This window comes from Strongylocentrotus purpuratus, unplaced genomic scaffold (assembly GCF_000002235.5).
Source record: "Strongylocentrotus purpuratus isolate Spur 01 unplaced genomic scaffold, Spur_5.0 spur5_scaffold_21, whole genome shotgun sequence".
NCBI lineage: Eukaryota > Metazoa > Echinodermata > Echinoidea > Camarodonta > Strongylocentrotidae > Strongylocentrotus > Strongylocentrotus purpuratus.
Window position 1 is genome coordinate 2,957,002 of NW_022145607.1, and position 20,682 is coordinate 2,977,683.

General features: G+C 38.1%; 2 protein-coding genes and 1 long non-coding RNA gene across 3 annotated transcripts in view; all 3 read left to right on the plus strand.

The window, feature by feature from the left end:
* Window positions 1-515: 515 nt before the first annotated feature.
* LOC115928307 lies at window positions 516-2,051 on the plus strand. Its single transcript, XR_004066009.1, has 2 exons — window positions 516-1,070; window positions 1,516-2,051. It is a non-coding gene; the product is annotated as an uncharacterized LOC115928307 (long non-coding RNA).
* A 1,345-nt stretch (window positions 2,052-3,396) lies between these two features.
* On the plus strand, window positions 3,397-8,581 carry LOC115928181. The gene is made up of 2 exons (XM_030995086.1): window positions 3,397-7,600; window positions 8,046-8,581. The coding sequence occupies exon 1, from the start codon at window positions 3,397-3,399 to the stop codon at window positions 6,844-6,846; it is 3,450 nt and encodes a 1,149-aa protein (XP_030850946.1). The 3' UTR covers window positions 6,847-7,600; window positions 8,046-8,581.
* LOC105439799 (ankyrin-3-like) overlaps window positions 7,506-20,682 on the plus strand; it is a 57,582-nt gene continuing 44,405 nt past the window's right edge. Inside the window, exons 1-3 of the mRNA XM_030995087.1 lie at window positions 7,506-7,583; window positions 8,046-8,165; window positions 19,859-19,933. Coding sequence (XP_030850947.1) covers window positions 7,506-7,583; window positions 8,046-8,165; window positions 19,859-19,933 — 273 coding nt within the window. The remainder of the gene's footprint in view (window positions 7,584-8,045; window positions 8,166-19,858; window positions 19,934-20,682) is intronic.

Consider the following 20,682-nt stretch of genomic DNA (forward strand, 5'->3'; position numbering starts at 1 on the left):
AACGATTATAGTGAGTATCGTCTTTGGTAAGCCCCCCCCCCCCTCCCTCCCCAAACGAAGCAATAACAGATGTAATTATAAGGGTTCTAGGACACCTACCCCCTGGTCATCCACCCCCGGATAACCACACCCGGTCAACTACCTCCTAGGGAAACTACCCCATAGGGCAACCATCCTCTAGGACAACTTACCCCCGGACATCTATCCTAGGGGGTAGTTGTCTGGGGGATTGTTGTCCGGGGAGAGGTGGGTGGAGGGGGGGTGGAGAGATCACGATTGACCTAATACCTGACCCGTCTACTTCAGGACCGACCCGAATATCATTTTTAGACACTCAATGAGAAATCCCTCATTTAAACGAGGATATTTTTCTTTAAGGAGCATGTGATATGATAAGCATTGTATTTTATACGGGGAAAAAGCTTTTTAAATTGATGTATTTATAAAAAAATTCTTAACAACATATTAATCAGGGACTTTTACAGAAGTCTCTGGTTGAAATCTTTTCGCAATGTGACTGGGATTTCTTTTTTAGACAGAGAATGTAATGGACAGGTGTTAGATGAATAGATGTTGTTGGTAGCAATTTACCAGGTCAACTAACTTGGATTTACTAGGTCAACTAACTTGGGTCTCTAGTAGAGCAGGTGTCTGTCTTTGTCTGTGTGTGGGGAAAGGATGAGGAGAATGTTAATAGGAAAGTTTTGTATAGAGGATTCAGTAAAAGGAATTTGGATGGACAGTTTTGGCATGAGAGGAATACAAAGAATGTTAAAGAGGTTACTATTGAGAGAGCCAACGTGGATTAGAGATTTAGGGTAGTTTAATCAGATTGCACATGAGATCTCGAGAGGAGCAGACCTTTCAGAATTTGGTCTGACTTTGGGGAGTGAATGAGGGGTGTTGGCCACGAAGGTAAAAGTTACAGCCACAGGCTATAAGCATGCTGTTGCTGGCATAGACTTTCCCTATACTATGGGACCAGGCAAGAACCAGGCAGCACAGGCCGACGTGGTAGAAGCCTCATCAGCCCTCGCCTCAACTTGGATCATCATTTGAACATCTGAACTGTAAGTTACCGAAATAAATGTATTACCTTATTTGTAATTATCTGGAAGGAAGGTTAATTTCATACATTTCATAAAGAGAAAGATATTTTCTATGTACTACGAGATAATGGATTTTTGTGTTGTATCTTGCTTGTTGAATAAGGAAGACTTAATCTTGATTATTTTGTTTGCTTAGAATATATGAGGTTTAAGAAAGTGTATTGCACTGAAAAGTTATACATGTATAACTATATGTAAAGACATAGGTGTTATTCTATAATTTCTAGGTGAAAGATACCGTACATGGTCATTTATAAATGTCGCCTATTTTAGTGGTTTATGTCAGTGAAGCTAAGCTCTAGAGATTGTAAATGATTGTTGTAAATTGTTAGGATTTACATCGCTATAGCTATCGTGTTTATTTTTGTAGATGGTTGGCTATTTGGTTTCCATTTAATTCTTTTAGGGACAAGCTGGGCTCGTAGCCATAACCCTAGGCACCATCAGTGAATGGACATGTGTTCGTAGTCGACAAGCTCAGGCAACCTACTCGCGTCAAGTCGTAGAGTCAACGCCCAGTGCTGTCGTACACCGGTCAGGCTTAGCAGGTCATGCATCATATCGCACCGGGTTACTACATACACCAGAGTATTTCGTTCCGCCTATTCAGAAACAGGAAGAGGTGGTATTTACGAACTCTAAATCGGGACTCTCTAACCCACAACAGTATACTTTTTATATAAAGACCGGGCTAGAGTCGGTGGGAGATTAACTGTATTATACCTCGAAGGATGACCTGGTCATCAGGTAATCTTTTTTCCTTTGGAAATATGGAGAATTATATTGTGATATAATTGAGTAACGATAAGTCGACATAAACAGTGATAGGATATACTCCTATCTAAGTTCATAGTGATGCTGAATCATTTTATTCTTGTCAATTATTTGCATGTTTAATTATATAGAGCCGATGGCTCTTAAATAAATTGTTTGTACACTATATTTTACTCTTGAAATTGCTTGATTTTCTTGTGATACATACTCATTTCATCAGAACCTAATTTATCGTCAGACCATAATAATTTACAGTATTTAAATCTGACATATTGGCGACCACGAAGGGACTATTTTTTGTCTATTTGATAGGTTAGGTTATAATGATTAGATTGTTATCATTGGGTAATATGTCTTGTGATTGTTTTTGTGTAATAATGAAAACTTGATCTTCTCCAGTTTACAGTGTTTGTAGGTTCAAGACTGTTCGGACGGTGGTGCAAGTGCAGGTCGGGGCAGGGAGGCTTCTCTACGTGCCTGTGCCAGAGCTGAGGGCGTGGTGACGTTTGCGCTGCATAAATTGTCTGCATTTGGCAGGTTTGTAAATTTACCTTGGTGTGGCCTGCAGTATGGAGAGAGATAAGTTTATTACACAAGGGAAAGAGAGTTTAATTTGGAGGGGAAGGAATTGAGAACGTATGTTGATGAGTGTGTGCGTGAAGCTAGAGATGAACGAGCGGCAGCAAGGAGTGCTGAGACTGAAGTAATAGCTCAACAGATTAGACTAGAGGAACTAAGGAAAACTAATGGGACGGGACCTAGTTCACAGTCGGGGCACCCACGTAGTAGGCCCAGTATTCCTCCTCTTCCAGTTTTCCAAGAAGGAAAGGATGATATTGACAGTTATTTGTCTAGGTTTGAGAGACATGCCGTAATTGTAGGGTGGGATAAGTCGGATTGGGCACTCGCAATTTGTGCTTTGATGTCGGGTAAGGCTTTGGATATTATTTCAAGACTTACAGTTTCCCAGGTTAAGGATTATGACATAGTTAAATCCTCACTTCTAAAAGGATATGATCTTACGGAAGAAGGGTATAGGACTAAGTTTAGGTATGCTAAACTCCATCAGGGGGAAACCTATGTTCAATATGCCCATAGAATTGAGAAATACTTAGATCGATGGATTGATCTTAGCTCTTATGATGACAATGTTGAAGGTCTGAAGAGCCTGCTCATCCAGGAACAGATATTTAATACAAGCAGTAAGGAATGCCTGATGTTCGTTAAGGAACGTCATCCTGGAAAGCTTACAGAAGTATTAACTCTAGCTGATCAATATCATGATGCTCATACAGATTTGAGGGTAAGAAGGGTGAAAGCCCAGCAGTCCAGTTCTAACAGTTCAAATAATACTAAGAGTCCAAACAGTTCTACTAGTTCAAGTAGTGATAAAAGATCAAGTAGGTCTGAGAATCCAACCAACTCTAATCTTTCGAACAAGAAATGTTACACTTGTAATAAGTTTGGACATCTTTCTTTCAATTGCCCAAGTGGAAAGAAAGGTCGACGTGAGATGGGATCAAGTCTCGTCAAAGGCAGGTCAGCAGACGATACATCAGCCAGACATGATGCTGCAGCAGGACCTACTGACTCAAGAGAGACAGCTCATCTGGATGACTCGAAGGGTTTGAGTCTCATCGTGAGAGAAAACCTCACCGAAGATGGAACCGGAGTGAAGCTAGCATCTGGCGACACCCTCCCGGTACTATCAGCAGCAGCGAGTGGTTCACCAGTGGAGATGCCAGTCATCAAGGGAATGGTGAACGGGAAGCTCGTGGATGTTCTACGTGACAGCGGTTGTACGACTGTCATTGTTCGGCAAGACTTGGTGTCGGAGGAGCAGTTCACTGGAGAACAGCGGACTTGCTTGCTCATTGATCGGACGATCAGAACCTTCCAAGTTGCAACGATCGAGCTAGATACTCCTTTCTTCACAGGTAAGGCAGAAGCTTTGTGTGTACTAACCCCCGTGTATGATATTGTACTAGGGAACATTTATGGAGCCCGGCAACCAGCTGACCCAGACCAAGACTGGAAGCCAAAAGATCATCAGGCCAACGCAGTAGAGACAAGAGGACAGAAGCGGAAGGCAGGACGTACGAGGCCTCCCCTTCAAGTACCTGATTCACTGAATGACATTGTGTCTGTGGATGATCTAATCCAGGCCCAGAAGGAGGACAATGCACTGGATGCGTCCAGGAAACTCGCTGAAAGTGGAGAAAAGAAGATAAGTAAGAGTGGAAATTCGTCTTACTTTATCGTTAAGAAGGATGTACTCTATAGAGAATATATTGATGCAACCCCAGGGTCAGATGTACTCGTGCAAGTTGTGGTACCCACTAAATTCAGGAATCAAGTCTTGAAGCTTGCTCACGAATCTATTCTTGGTGGTCATTTTGGAACTAAAAAGACCCGTGATAAGATTTTGACTCACTTTTTCTGGCCAGGTATGCATGCAGATATAGTGCGGTATTGTCGGTCATGTGGACCATGTCAGCGTACTTCGCCTAAGGGGAAGGTTACGAAGGTGCCTCTGGGATCAACCCCTCTCATCGATGAACCTTTTAGACGTGTGGCGATGGACCTGGTTGGACCGATAGAACCTGCTACTAGCAAAGGTAACCGGTACATTCTTACCGTTGTAGACTATGCTACACGTTACCCAGAAGCTGTAGCACTTCGCAGGATTGATGCACAGACAGTTGCAGAGGCACTGATGGACATATACTCCAGGGTGGGGATACCACGAGAGGTGTTGACAGACCGGGGCAGCCAATTCACATCAGAGCTGATGAAGGAAGTCAGTCGTCTATTCTCCATCCGTCAGATGACGACTACACCCTATCATCCCGCTTGCAATGGGTTGGTTGAACGTTTCAACGGTACCTTGAAGTCTATGCTCCGCAAGATGTGTGAAGAACGACCCAAGGACTGGGGTAGGTATTTGAACCCCCTCTTGTTTGCTTACAGAGAGTCAGTGCAGGAGAGCACGGGATTCTCACCCTTTGAACTCCTGTTTGGGAGAGCAGTTCGAGGCCCTCTTGCTATCCTACGGGAGATGTGGACTGGAGAGGTTGATGAACCGGATACCAAGACTACATATCAGTATGTATTGGATCTGAAAGACAGGCTGCAATTGACTTGTGAAGTTGCCCAACAGAATCTCAGCAAATCAGCAGAGAGGTACAGGAGACAGTACAATAAGAAAGCAAAGGAGAGAAAGTTTGAAGTTGATGATGAAGTCCTTCTTCTACTTCCGAGTGACAACAACAAACTGTTGATGCACTGGAAAGGACCCTTCAAGGTGGTAAAGAAGATAGGACAAATGGACTACAGAATTGATAAGGATGGAAAGATAAAAACCTTCCATGCAAATCTTCTGAAGAAGTACTACAGGAGAGAGGAGAGTGCAGGTGGGTTCGATGTTGCTGGTGTCTCTGTTGTGGATGATGGCTTGTCTGAGGAATGTAGCGAAGGAGAGAATGAAGATGTAAACCATTCTTCGAGAAAGGATATTCTTCATCTCCCCAATCTTACCCCAACAGAATCTCTCAAAGATGTGCAGATCAGTCCACATCTAGATGATAAGCAGCGTGAGGAGGTCAACTCTCTTTTACGGGAGTATGAAGAAGTTTTGACTGATATGCCGGGATTGACAAACTTAGGTAAGCATGACATTAAACTTGTCCATAAGGAACCCATTAAGAGTAAACCGTACCCATTACCACATGCTTTGCGAGGTAAGGTGAAGGAGGAGGTTCAGAAGATGATAGATGTTGGCATAGTTGAATCCTCGTCTTCTCCTTATGCATCCCCGGTAGTGATGGTAAAGAAGAAAGATGGGACGATCAGGTTTTGTTGTGATTATCGTAAGTTAAATCAAGTTACCGTAACTGATGCAGAACCGATACCTGATCAGGAAGAAATATTTGCAAAACTTTCTAGGGCCAAGTATTTCACAAAGATTGATCTAACCAAAGGGTATTGGCAAGTACCCTTAACAGAGGAAGCCAAGGAACTGACAGCATTTGTGACACCAGATGGTTTGTATCAATTTCGAAGCATGCCATTTGGGCTAGTTAATGCTCCGGCAAGCTTTAGTCGTATCATGAGGGCTTTGCTCCGTGGCTTGCATGGTGTAGACAATTTCATTGATGATATTTTGATCCATACAGTAAGTTTTGAGGAGCATTTAGATACCCTCCGTGAGGTGTTCGAGAGACTGAGGAGAGCAAACTTGACGGCGAGGCCTACCAAGTGCACTGTAGGATGTGTAAGTATCGAATTTCTTGGTCATCGAATAGGTCAAGGAGAGCTTCGACCAGTGCAAGACAAAGTCGATGCAGTTCAAGGAGCTGCGAGACCTAAGACCAAAAAGCAACTTCGATCCTTTCTAGGTCTTGTGGGTTATTACAGACGGTTTGTTCCCAACTTCGCAGCATTAGCAGTACCACTGACTGACCGAACAAAGAAAGGAGAGCCACTTCTAGTGAAATGGGGAGATGCGGAAGAGGCAGCTTTCACTACCTTGAAAAAGAAACTTGCTAGTGAACCCATTCTCCATCTTCCGGACTTAGATCTTCCTTTCATCCTGAGGACTGATGCCTCAGATCATGGTCTCGGTGCAATTCTGCTACAAGAGACAGAAGGGAAGAAGTTCCCTATCGCCTACGCTAGTAGGAAACTTCTCCCAAGAGAGCAGCGCTACTGTGTTATGGAACGTGAATGCTTAGCAGTAGTCTGGGGTGTTCAGAAGTTCGAACCATACCTCTACGGCAAGCATTTTGAACTAGAAACCGATCACCAGCCACTGCAGTGTATCGCGAAATCAAAAGTCGCGAACTCAAGGATTCTGAGATGGGCTCTGGCGCTTCAACCGTACCAGTTTAGCATCACAGCTATCAAGGGCAGTGAAAACGTCGGTGCAGACTACTTAAGTAGGATACCAGATACCAGTAGTTGATTTCAAGTAAAGCAGGAACAGAAGGTTTTTTTGTTAATAATTATTATTGATCTTTATATTTTCCTGTAAACAAATTTTCCTCGTATAGAATGAGAAAACCACTCTGAAATTTTCCTCGTATCGAATGAGAAAACCACTCTGAAATTTTTTTCTGAAATTATATAAATTTCTTGAAGGAAGGGGAGATATGTCACAATGTGACTGGGATTTCTTTTTTAGACAGAGAATGTAATGGACAGGTGTTAGATGAATAGATGTTGTTGGTAGCAATTTACCAGGTCAACTAACTTGGATTTACTAGGTCAACTAACTTGGGTCTCTAGTAGAGCAGGTGTCTGTCTTTGTCTGTGTGTGGGGAAAGGATGAGGAGAATGTTAATAGGAAAGTTTTGTATAGAGGATTCAGTAAAAGGAATTTGGATGGACAGTTTTGGCATGAGAGGAATACAAAGAATGTTAAAGAGGTTACTATTGAGAGAGCCAACGTGGATTAGAGATTTAGGGTAGTTTAATCAGATTGCACATGAGATCTCGAGAGGAGCAGACCTTTCAGAATTTGGTCTGACTTTGGGGAGTGAATGAGGGGTGTTGGCCACGAAGGTAAAAGTTACAGCCACAGGCTATAAGCATGCTGTTGCTGGCATAGACTTTCCCTATACTATGGGACCAGGCAAGAACCAGGCAGCACAGGCCGACGTGGTAGAAGCCTCATCAGCCCTCGCCTCAACTTGGATCATCGTTTGAACATCTGAACTGTAAGTTACCGAAATAAATGTATTACCTTATTTGTAATTATCTGGAAGGAAGGTTAATTTCATACATTTCATAAAGAGAAAGATATTTTCTATGTACTACGAGATAATGGATTTTTGTGTTGTATCTTGCTTGTTGAATAAGGAAGACTTAATCTTGATTATTTTGTTTGCTTAGAATATATGAGGTTTAAGAAAGTGTATTGCACTGAAAAGTTATACATGTATAACTATATGTAAAGACATAGGTGTTATTCTATAATTTCTAGGTGAAAGATACCGTACATGGTCATTTATAAATGTCGCCTATTTTAGTGGTTTATGTCAGTGAAGCTAAGCTCTAGAGATTGTAAATGATTGTTGTAAATTGTTAGGATTTACATCGCTATAGCTATCGTGTTTATTTTTGTAGATGGTTGGCTATTTGGTTTCCATTTAATTCTTTTAGGGACAAGCTGGGCTCGTAGCCATAACCCTAGGCACCATCAGTGAATGGACATGTGTTCGTAGTCGACAAGCTCAGGCAACCTACTCGCGTCAAGTCGTAGAGTCAACGCCCAGTGCTGTCGTACACCGGTCAGGCTTAGCAGGTCATGCATCATATCGCACCGGGTTACTACATACACCAGAGTATTTCGTTCCGCCTATTCAGAAACAGGAAGAGGTGGTATTTACGAACTCTAAATCGGGACTCTCTAACCCACAACAGTATACTTTTTATATAAAGACCGGGCTAGAGTCGGTGGGAGATTAACTGTATTATACCTCGAAGGATGACCTGGTCATCAGGTAATCTTTTTTCCTTTGGAAATATGGAGAATTATATTGTGATATAATTGAGTAACGATAAGTCGACATAAACAGTGATAGGATATACTCCTATCTAAGTTCATAGTGATGCTGAATCATTTTATTCTTGTCAATTATTTGCATGTTTAATTATATAGAGCCGATGGCTCTTAAATAAATTGTTTGTACACTATATTTTACTCTTGAAATTGCTTGATTTTCTTGTGATACATACTCATTTCATCAGAACCTAATTTATCGTCAGACCATAATAATTTACAGTATTTAAATCATTTGATGCATGTTTAATTCCGCATGAGAAAAGTTGGCGTATTTTGCATGTTGAGCGTGATCACATCAAAATTAACAAATGTTCAATCTTTATTAATTATTTGTCCAAATGATGCACGGGGCTTGTCATTATTCAAAACTTACTTGCTCCTGTCGGTCAAATATATGGCGTCGCTGCAACTGCTGTCCAGATTCTACTTGGTCTAGTGGTTGAGGCAATGACGTTCTTAGCCAGGGACCTGGGTTTGATCCTGCAGAGACATTTTATCAACTGTTCCCAAAAGGGATTATAGAGCTACGCACCATTATTCTGTAATTCTAATTGCTCAAAATTGTGTATTTATTTTCGAAGAGAGTTGCCAAAGTCGTTTGCATTTGACAAATTTCGGAATGGGTGAAAACTGATCAGACCCCGATAGAGTATTACAGTATTAAGTTGAAGATTGTCAAACTGTCGGCTGGTCTCGACGAGAGACTACGGGCCCGTCTCCATGGTCTTTGGGATTTGCATCAGTATTATATATATTTGCATGTATTTATATATACAGAGTGCTCCCCAAAACGGGAAAGAATTCTACAAATGGAACATGATACCAAGATTGACAAAATTTGTTTTTTTTTCTTCGGGGGGGGGGGGAGCATTTTGTGAAAAAGTGGGACTTACTCTTTGGAATAATTCGTACAATTTCATGTCTTTGTTTAAAACAAACTGGAAAAAGGGATAACAGATATATGTGTGTGAAATTTTATGTTTGTGTTCACTCAGATCTCAAACTCAAAACTGATATCTGAAAAACAAAACAATGATACGTTCTTTTCCAACATTGTTTAAAAAAACAGGAGAAATTACTCACTAGTTTTCGCAAAAAAATAAGTAAAAGATGTTTTTTACTTTTTTGTTGCTCAAGGGGGGGGGGGGAGGTGTGAATATTGGACGGAAAAAAAAGGAGTGTTCCCTCCCTCCCCACCCCCGTAGAGCCAAAACAAAATTAAAAAGGAAAGGGGAGAGAAGGAGCGTTTTTTTAATAAAAGTACATTAAAACTAATACATCTGCTGATTGAATGCATGGTCCTTCATGGATGGATGAACGATGCTAGGTTAAATGGACGATTACACATTAGTCTTGTTCAGACGGAGGCAAGTTACCCTGGGGTAAAATGTTGTGTTAAGAGCTAATCGGGGTAGTGACCGTCTGAACGATGATCGTGTTAGCTTCACCTACCTTTACCGACCTATTTACTCCTAGAAAAATCCAGGAGTAACTCGCTAACACGACTAGAGGGTAGCGTATTAAAGCCCAAGTCCACTCCAAAAATAACTTACTTTCAATAGAACCAGAAAAATCAGACAAACCAATCAAAAAAAGTTTGAGCAAAATCGGATGACTAATAAGAAAGTTATGAATTTTTAATGACATGAATTTTTTTTTAAATCACTACACAAATTGGCAACTCACTCATGAGTCTGTGACGTATGGTCCTCACTATCCACTAATTATTTTCTTTATATTGATAATATAAATTTCCTATTTTCACCCCAAGAATCTTATTTCTTCACACCAGCATCCAAGTTAGATTGTTAGTAATATGTTTTTGTGTGGATGCACAAATAAAGAGTAATTTTTGTCCAGTTAAATCATGAAAAATAAAATTTTGATAAACTATTTATATAAAAATCAATAATTATGAAATATAATATTCGGCAAATAGTATCAATTCTTCAAAATTCATATATTTTTTGGGGAAATGTCATGCACGCAATATGATACAAATCATATAACCTGGGCAAAGGCATGGGGAAATCAAGTTGTGGGGGATAAAAAGGGAAATTAATGGGATTAAACTATATAAAGCAATTGATAAGTTGTGAGGACATGACGTCACAAACTGATAATCATCTTGGCAATTTGTGTCGTGATTCTCATTGTTCCATAGTTTTACATACTTTTTCAAAAATTCATAACTTTCTTATTAGTTATCCGATTTTGCTCAAACTTGTTTTGATTGGTTTGCCTGATTTTTCTGCTTTTATTGAAAGTAAGTTATTTTTGGAGTGGACTTGTCCTTTAAGTTGACCGTGTGGATGCTCTCATCTTACACCCGGGAGTAACTGTGTGCTTTCATGTGTCATTTATACATAGAGTTTGACCAGCTAGCTTTCACCGGGTCACAACATGGCGCATATTCGTTTGTCTTGTGTTTGCCCAACAAAACAGTAGTCGCCAAAATGTGTCCAACTCGAACCTGGTTGGCCAAACTCTGCCGCCTCAGCGTAAGTTACGCTGGTCGGTGGAAGTTCGTGCTACAAGTCCACTCCAAAAATAAATTACTTTCAATAAAAGCAGAACAATCAGACAAACCAATCAAGAAAAGTATGAGCAAAATCGGATAACTAATAATAAGAAAGTTATGATTTTTTGAAAAAGTATGTAAAACTATGGAACAATGGACATCACTACATAAATTGCCAATTTGGTTATCAGTTTGTGACGTCATATCCTCACTATTTATCAATTGCGTTATATAGTTTAATCTCATTAATTTCCCTTTTTATTTTAGAAAACCATGTCTTTGCCCAGGCTTTATGATTTGTATGATATTGCGTGCATGACAGTTCACGAAATCTTTTGTAAACTTTGAAGAGTTGATACTATTTTCTGAATATTGTTTATTCGTAATTATTGATTTTTATATAATAGTTTATAGTAATATCTCCCCAAAAGAATCATGATTTTACTGGACAAATAACTCTATATCAGTGCATCCACACAAAACCATATTACTTACAATCCATCTTTGATGTTGGTGTGAAGAAATAAGATTCTTAGGGGGGAAATAGGAAATTCATACTATCAATATAAAGAAAATAATTAGTAGATACTGAGGACATGACGTTCCAGACTCATGAGTGATTAGCCAATTTGTCTAGTGATTTTCAAACTTTTTATGCTATTAAAAATTCATAACTTTGTTATTAGTTATCCGATATTGCTGAAACTTTTTTGATTGGTTTGTCTGATTTTTCTGCTTCTATTGAAGGTAAAATATTTTTGGAGTGGACTTGCCCTTTAATCATGGCAAGTTGGTTCGAGTAAGAGCGTGTGGACAACTATTGTTAGAAGTGAAATATATATGAGGTATTTAATGATGCAGGGATTAACTTACGCCGACTAGCAAACCCCCTGTCTGAATAAAACACTAGTTAACTGCACACTGCAAACTTCCCTGGTAAGGTATAATAATTTGTGTACAGCTATAGATATGATGTAATGAAAATAAAATTTCAATTTAAAACATGTGAACATAAAAACAGACGAACGAATGTCCACTAGCGATATTATTTTCGATACTATATCCGCAATGAGTAATATATTTAGCATAAATAACATCTTTTGTAAAAATGGAGAAGATTAGGATTTGGATTGATGACGGCAGAATTGTGTAACTATAAACTGCCCATGTGCATACTTTTATATTTACTGTTATATTGCGTGAGGTCGTAAGATTTCTTTAACTCGTGTCATTTATGTTACCCTTAAAGGAGACTGTTGTGGTGACAGTTGCAATGGTCTGGGAATAATGGATAGTGGATCTGAGAAACGATATTAGAGACCTAACCGATAAAACTACTGTTTTTTTAACAGAAGGCCATTATAGTAATTCATAACAAATTTAAATCACGCAGCTAAACTTTGCAAATCTAAATTTCCAGTACCCAATTTCATGATTGTATTGTACTTTTTACTAAGCAGCTTTACAAGTTATAGATCCGTACATAATAATATTACAATGCCCAACCAGACAATCCAATCATTTTCACCTTCCCCTCATTCGTATCCTTCCTGAAACACTGCCCAAAATATAGGTACACACTTCGCAACGAAATGATAAACTCCCCAATTGTAAATTGTTGTGGAACCAGGTTGCTCTCTCTCTCTCTCTCTCTCTCTCTCTCTCTCTCTGTCTCTCTGTCGATCTCTTTCTAAATTGCACTCTTTCTATGTCGCTGCTAAGTTTCCCATCATCTACAGCACTCTTTTCCTGATAGCAACCTGGTGCAAAATGTATAATTTGCATCACAAATAGTTTTTCCGACTGACTGAGCAATTAATATCGTTTTGAAATATATGCTGACATGGCCATGACGATGACTGTGCAAAGCACTTCATGTGGAATGTTTCGATTTGGGGTGCGCCGAGAGATAATACGCAAACTCTTCACCCACCTGTATGTACCAAGTAAATGTACGCACCCCTATGCCTTTCATTATTGTACCTTCTACATGGGACTCGGATTAGGGACAATAACATATTTCTGAACACGGAATCTGTATTGCGATTTATTTCTGGGGCGAGTGCTTTCCGAGCACCGCGTGTTTCGACATAGTGCCTATACCAGATACGCCATTTAATGGACACTGTTGTTCCTGTTCCTGATCGTGCAAAACAGTATTTCACCGTCAGTTTCTTTCTTAATGACACGTTCAAGAACAAACATTTCAAGTGAGTCGTACCTGTTACTTTGACTGAAATTTCGATAAGATACATGTGAATCCTTGGAAGCTAGGAAGCATTTAGTCAGCAGTCAACACTGCTGATGAGGGGAAAGACTGAAGGCCTCGCGCGTTTCTTCGTTTGTTTTGGACACATCACAGAATTAAGCAAACGGTAAGCTTCCACTTGAAAGTTCTCATTATAACATCGAACATAACGTTTTTTTTTAAATATGAGTAGGATAACTAACTAGATTTCTAAATGTGAATCCTAATCCCATTGTGTCTTGGATTTGAAATAACATTCAACCAATTAGATTAGATAATTCCATATATATGCAAATTCCATTTGACATGTTCAATTGCCAATCCACTCTTAAAAATAACTTACTTTCAATAGAAGCAGAAAAATCAGACAAACCAATCACGTTTGTGAAAAATCGAATAACTACTTTAAGAATTCAGTTAATGACATGAACAACTTTATAATTCAAAGACAAATTGGCAAGTCACTCATGAGTCTGGTACGTCATTGCCTCACTATCCAATAATTGTTTTCTTTATTTTAATAATATACATTTCCAATTTCCCTTCCGCAAAGTCTTATTTTCTTACACCAGCATCCAAGTTATATTGATAGTAATGTTCCTGTGTGGATGCAAATATAGAGTAATTTGTTTCAGTTACATCTTGAAACATGTGAATTTTGATTTAAAAAACTATTCATATTTTATATACAAATTAGTGATTATAAATATAGAATATTGAGAAAATAGTATAAAAGTCTTCAAAGTTCATGAAATATTTTGTGAAATGTTATGCATGCAATATGAAACAAATGGTATAACCTGGGCAAAGGCATGGGGAAATCAAGTTTTTGTGGATAAAAAGGGAAAGTAATGGGATAACAATAAATAAAGCAAATGTTGAATAATGAGGCAATGCCGTTACAAACCGATAACCAAATTTGCAATTTGTGATTTTCTAAGTTCCATAGTTTTCATACTTTACACAAAAATCATAACTTCCTTATTAATTAACTTTTTACTCAAATTAATTTTGCTCAGTTTCCCTTGTTTTTATACCTATATTAAAAGCAAACTATTTTTGGAGTAGACTTTGCCTGTGAGACAAAGTAACACTAACCCGCAATCACGCTCTCGTTTACTCTTTCTCTGTCGCTGTTAGAGGAGAATGAAAGTCAAAATAAAATAATTGTGCATTTTAAAAATAGAATATCAGTCGTTTGAAATCACTAAGAAAATCTCAGATCTTGTTCATCGTTTTTGACAAATCAAATAATGAAAGGACATTTCATCACGATCCTACCGTTACTGTTTTTGTTCTTTTGGCTCAACTGGTGGGGGGGGGATGAGCCCTCCTTTTTGTCTTTTCTTTTGCAACAACCACCTCTCCTCCCTTGAGCAACAACAAAAAAGAATCACATTTTTAACTTTTTAAATAATGTTTTGACCAGGGGAGTGGGGGGGGGCGCATTTTACTTACCATCTTTTAATTTTACCTATTTTTGACCGGGGGCGATCTTGTGTCGTCTACATAATGGCGCAGGTTACAACGAAGGGTTTGATTCTCGGTTAAGCTCCCCAATATTTACATTGTTCTTCCAGATAGCTAGCTTCGGCCAAATATATGATTTGCATCACAAATAGTTTTTCCGACTGACTAAGCAATAAATATGTATTGAAATGTAAGGTGAAATCGCTATGACGATGACTTTACAAAGCATTTCATGTGAAAGGTTTCGGTTTCGGGTGCGCCAAGAGATAATGACTTTTCAAGATGCACCCTTTTGACGAAGATTAGTCAACATTTGTTTGACGATCCCGTTTACAAGTTAAAAAATCTAGGAACCTGTAACACAAAACGTAGCAATTGAATGACAGACTGTACGATTGATTGATCGTAAAATAAAATAATTGTAAATTATGGTAAATTTCAGAATAGCAATCAATTGCTAATTTATCGTTGTGTGACGGTGCCCAAAACGTTAAAAGCACTATCAAATACACTTAACTTCAAGTCTCAGGTAAACAAGGTCTTTAAGATGAAATTTCTCCTTCCATTAGATCAAGGAAAATGTTAAAAAATATAGCATTCTAATCTTCTTCCTCCCTGATGCAATAATTCGGTGATACATTGACAAAATATACAATGTTAATGGACAGATGGATACTGTGATTTGTTTTAATTTCAAGAATGTTTATTTTAATATTCAATGTTTAACTATCGTCTGTTTTGCCCATTGACTAGACATTATCTGATTCATTAAAGCAGCCGCAGTGCAAGAAATGCCTTATTTTCATTTTTAATTACACATTCCTTTACACGAAACAAATTTGCTTAATTTTACTTTATTCTATACAAAAGCAAAGTAGACAACTTTGTGTTCTTTGAGTTATCAACACTTGGGAAATGAGACGATGCAGTATGAGAGTAGCCAGGAAAAACATCATGCCATAAAAGCTAGTAGTATGATAATGAACAGCAACATCAATGATTCATTTCTTTTCCTATTCACATTCACAAAATTGCGTGTACATGTAAATATAAACAAATATTTTGGTATGAAATAGGATAAAGGATAATGTCACACTAGGCAAACCACATACACTTAAACACGCGTCCATTTAGTTTGTTATAACCCACACTGGGGTACACAAAGGGATTCGGAAAAATATTGAACTACCCTGAAAATACAGAATTCCATCTACTAAATAAACGAACATCTGAACATCCATACTACACGATCAATGTCCATGTTTTCCCTTTCCATATTTCACAATTTGTGTGATTTTGTGGCCGTGTGCAAAATGAATAGCAGGCTAATACTATTGACATGCTAAAAACTTGTGGCAAAATATAGCTCAGCAAGTTTAAAGGGTAATCTAGCTCTTGTAATAAGTTCAATTGTATAAAAGCAGGAAAATAAGATAAATAACAGATTGAGATGTTTGAGATGTCAGAATAAGGCAAAATAGAGTCATATAGGAGAAGAAATGAATACATGTTATTGTCAAATGCGCATTACCTACTTCATTAAATGCTGCATTCACATTTACTTGTTGTATGTACTTTTTGGGTAGTTGGTATGATGGTGAGAATTGAGAAAATGAAGTTTTATATTTCAACACTCTTTTATTTCAATTCTAAGTCAAAGGTTGGTTAGTTTCACTTCACTTAAACCATTTAGGACAAGATCTCTATCATGATTAAAGGGCAATCCAACCCTTGTAATAAATTGATTTGTATGAAAACAGAAAAAACCCAGAAACAGAATGGCAAAAGTTTGAAATGAATGGGATCAATAGTAAGGAAGTTATGAATGTTTAAAATATGAGATCACTAAGTCTATGCGTATCTCAAATTGGTGGTTTGGTCAATGAATTGTGATGTTGGACGTGGATTACTCACCAATTTGCCGTCTACAAAAATATCACTAATTTTTGTTTTCCTCGTTGCTACGCCCGGGGCACTACTCAAAATATGTGTTAGATAGCATGTTAGTATAGGTCCCCTAAAATGAATAGATCCTTCCGAGTCATTATCTTTTGTCATTTTATATGTTGGAACAGATAGGAAAGTAGTCCGGCACTACACCAAATTTACATCACCGCTTCAGCCAATTTGAACTGCCCATACGTATTGTGATTACCAATTTCAAAAATGCATAGGTTTCTTATATTTAGTCAGATTTAATTTAACCTTTTATCACTTTGCTAATCTGATTTTTCTGGTTTCTTTTAGAGTAGATATCCAATTGGGTTGGATTTTCCTTCAAAATGATGGTACATAACTGTTCAATCTCAGAAATCAATACACCAATGAGGAGAAAAAGGGCTACCCGTTTAAGTGTGGTTTCGTATATACATATACTACGTTATAAAATTTCAAACGAAAACGTCCTCTTTCAGATAAAAAAAATAAAAAGGAGGAATTTGATTTGTTAAAAACATCACCTACCGTGACCGACTCTTCAATAGGAGTAGCTTCATATCAATAGATATGTTTATGGATTCGCTACTTCGATGTTCTTTGTCCGCATTTTTTAGGTATTCCCCCGAGTTCCCCGTTTTCTCTTTCTTGTTTCTGTTCCCCAGCTCACTTGAGGCTAATTCGCCCTCAAAATGTTTGAGCATCATACTACAGAGAGAGAGAGAGAGAGAGAGAGGGGGGGAGGAATGGAAATATATAGAGAGAGAGAGGCAGGCAGAGAGACCGACAAAGAAAGAGAGAGAGAGAGAGAGAGAGAGAGAGAGACGAATACTGCAACAATAAGCCAGTTTAGGCCACCTAATTTATTTCAGTTCATTGGAAATTAACAAGCGCAAAAAAAAAAAACGCAGAAGAGTTGAAACAACGGCCAACTTTGATCAAAAATAATGTCAGACAAGCTTCCATTGAAATTATTGAATGTATTTTACGGGGGCATATTTTTCATCCACGCTCCACAGATCTCTACCATTGGTCATAATAATTTACTTTTAATGATAAACCGAGTTACGTATAAACAATATCATTTTTCATGTTGTTATCTTTCCCTTGTTTGAGATCCAGCCTTCATATCATTGACAAATAATAAAGGGTTGAGTGAAGGTGTGTGTGTGTATATATGTGTATATGCATGTAGGACCATGAAATTGGGTTTTACCGACGTGTACCAATCAGACATGATCATTTATGTATCGGGACTGAACTCTTTGACAATACCATTCACAAAAAGTCTTGATAGTCATGTTTATGGAACTGAACATAACAAGGAGTTATTTATTTGCACGCTCAAACGCAAAAATACTCGCGCACAGACACACACACACACGCATTCACCCATACATTCCCCATATAATTCATTACTATCTGTAGTGATATTCAATTTTCTAGAGTATGAGATTAATTAGCTCAATTATCCCTCGTAAATTAACAAGCATTTATTGCTTTCTTAGCTGCCAGGTAAAATAACCACCACTATCAAAACTTTCAAACTAATATAAAACTACTATCAAATATAATTCATGCTTACTATTTCAGCAGTATACTGTATTAGGTTCCACTGATACATGAGTATATATGCTAGACAGAAACCATTGTCTTGCTTGTTTGATAAAGAAAATAAGAAAAAAAAATTGATATTATTGTAAGACTTAAAACGATACTATCCACAAATAATAGATTCAAGTCATGATTTCGCACATACCTCGAAAAAGATAAAACAAAATGTATTTCCCCAAAAGTCAGAAGATCGTCACTAACAGAAAATATGTTTTATGTAACATTTGCTATGTTTCGATTGGTTGTTGTTATAAATGATACTCTATCAAAAATATAAATATGGAATCACAAGATGGTATTGGCAAGGAGGGAAAAGGAGCTATTCACAAGACGTTATGTTTAGGCATAGGGTTGTTCTTTCTGAGGTCTTGCTTAAATATCTGTTCCAGGCCTCAGTATTATTAATAGTCCCCTGATTCTGCCATATCTGCCCTGAAGTAGTCTACCTCTGAAATTACCTACGACAACTACTTTGCCATTGCCAGATGGGTGTGTCTCCAAAGTCCTGCAGACTGCTGATTTTTTTTCATGCCCACATAATTAAGATTAGGCAGAACACAACGCAACATCCACTTGCAATAGGCACTGCTATCAATATTATAGTCGAATGTTCATCTTGACCGTTCGTACCCTACCAAGATGTTGTGCTGCTTGCCATCTCGGGGTTTTCCACATCATCATTTGATAATTTGCACGCCACAAGGAATTCGGAATACAAACTATTGGATTTAGGGGGTTGTAATGTTGCAAGCAACAATGCTTTGTCTTATTACTTTGGTTTTAATGTAAAGAAGAAGATGACTACTCCCCTCCGACGATTTGATAACATAGTGATCAACTCCTCTGTTTGGGGGCAATGGAATGGCCATCCAGGTACCACTGTAATGTAACTTCATCCATGATACTATTAACCTCAGCCAGGCACTTTAAGGTATCTGACTTATGATCATAGAGAAGGGCTGTAAATCCATTCTTTGTCAATCCTGGCAAATAAATTGAATTCTATTTGCAGACATCTAGCAATTGCTCCTCCTTGTACCTTACACCTGCAACAGAGTTTTTCCTCGAAGTTGCCAAGTAATTTGTTGCCTAAAAGGACTTGTCCAGAGTCTCTTCTTTTTGAATGGCATCGAGAATAATTGTAACATTCTATGAAAATGGAGTGCATTTGGTTAATAGTTCCTCATGGTGGCACAACCAGTTATAAGGGTCTACCTCCCGGTAACCTTTTACAATACATGTGGACGTCATTTTAATTAGCAGCCTATGGCCATATCATCTCAAAGCGACGATTACAGCAATGATCAGTTCTGTGTGTATTAAATCATCAATTCATACACTAGCTAATCCTTTTTTTTATAATTGAATTATCTAAGTCTATACATGGTTTTAAAGTTCGACCTTGTCCACGTTCATAGACAGGGCTGACCTATGATGTTATCTCCTTAAAATCCCAAACAAGTTAGAGTGCTCGACTTTGAGTCCTTATCGAATATATAATGAATCAATTTAAATTTAATTAAAAAAGATTATTAAAAGTGCTGACCGGGGTTCAAGATTAGCAGAGCTTGATGCCTTGCGATTCCTTTCTAATTTATATCTTTATATTTCACTTGCTACAGGGTGATTCCACCATGGGGATGAACACTGATGGCGAGGAGATGGGTCCGGGATCAACATTAACAGATGGAGTCAAGGTAAGTTAAATGTCTTTTTACTCCTATATATTAATTAATTTATTTATTTCTAATCTTTTGTCAGGGTAGATCATTCACTAATTAGTAGCGGTCTTCCATAGGACACTGAATAATTATGAAAATATTAACATCAAAAAGCAAAACATTTATACAGAACAGTTAAAACAAAATTCCATAGCACATTTAGCATATTGCTCCGTTTAGTCTCATTTCACAACGCCCCCTATCATCAGAGTCAGCAGCCTAACATGTTAGCCTATGGACGTTTTTTTTAAAAGTCGTTAAAAATTCATTTTGTTTTGTTTAAACGAAAAGCACATCCACCCCGACGTACGTTATCACTAGCTCTTTCATTGGAGCCCTCATGTCTCATTGACTTTTGAAAGTTTACCCACCGTAATTTTTCAAAATAGGTTGCAAGCTCGCCTTTGCCTATAATACACATGTGAAACAAGTCGAACTTTGGACTCAGTCTGCCAAGCGATTGTAAGATTATAGGTCAAGCACACGAAGGATAAGAAGCATGAATTATCAATTATCACTTCTGCTGTGTTCATTATGTCCATTTCATCCAACCCCCCCCCCCCCCCACCGTAATTTTGTCCATTTAGTAAAAGCAAACATTTAGCCGAGGTAAGCAAAAACATGAATATTCATGACACACCATGGACTATTCGGTTATTAACAGAGGGGTGCAATCGGTCATCACGTCAAACTCCCCTAATTGCCACCAAGTATTTCATATCATT

What these genes read in the sequence shown, in the direction of transcription:
- LOC115928181 (XM_030995086.1), top strand. Translation starts at nt 3,397, where the DNA reads ATGGGATCAAGTCTCGTCAAAGGCAGGTCAGCAGACGATACATCAGCC.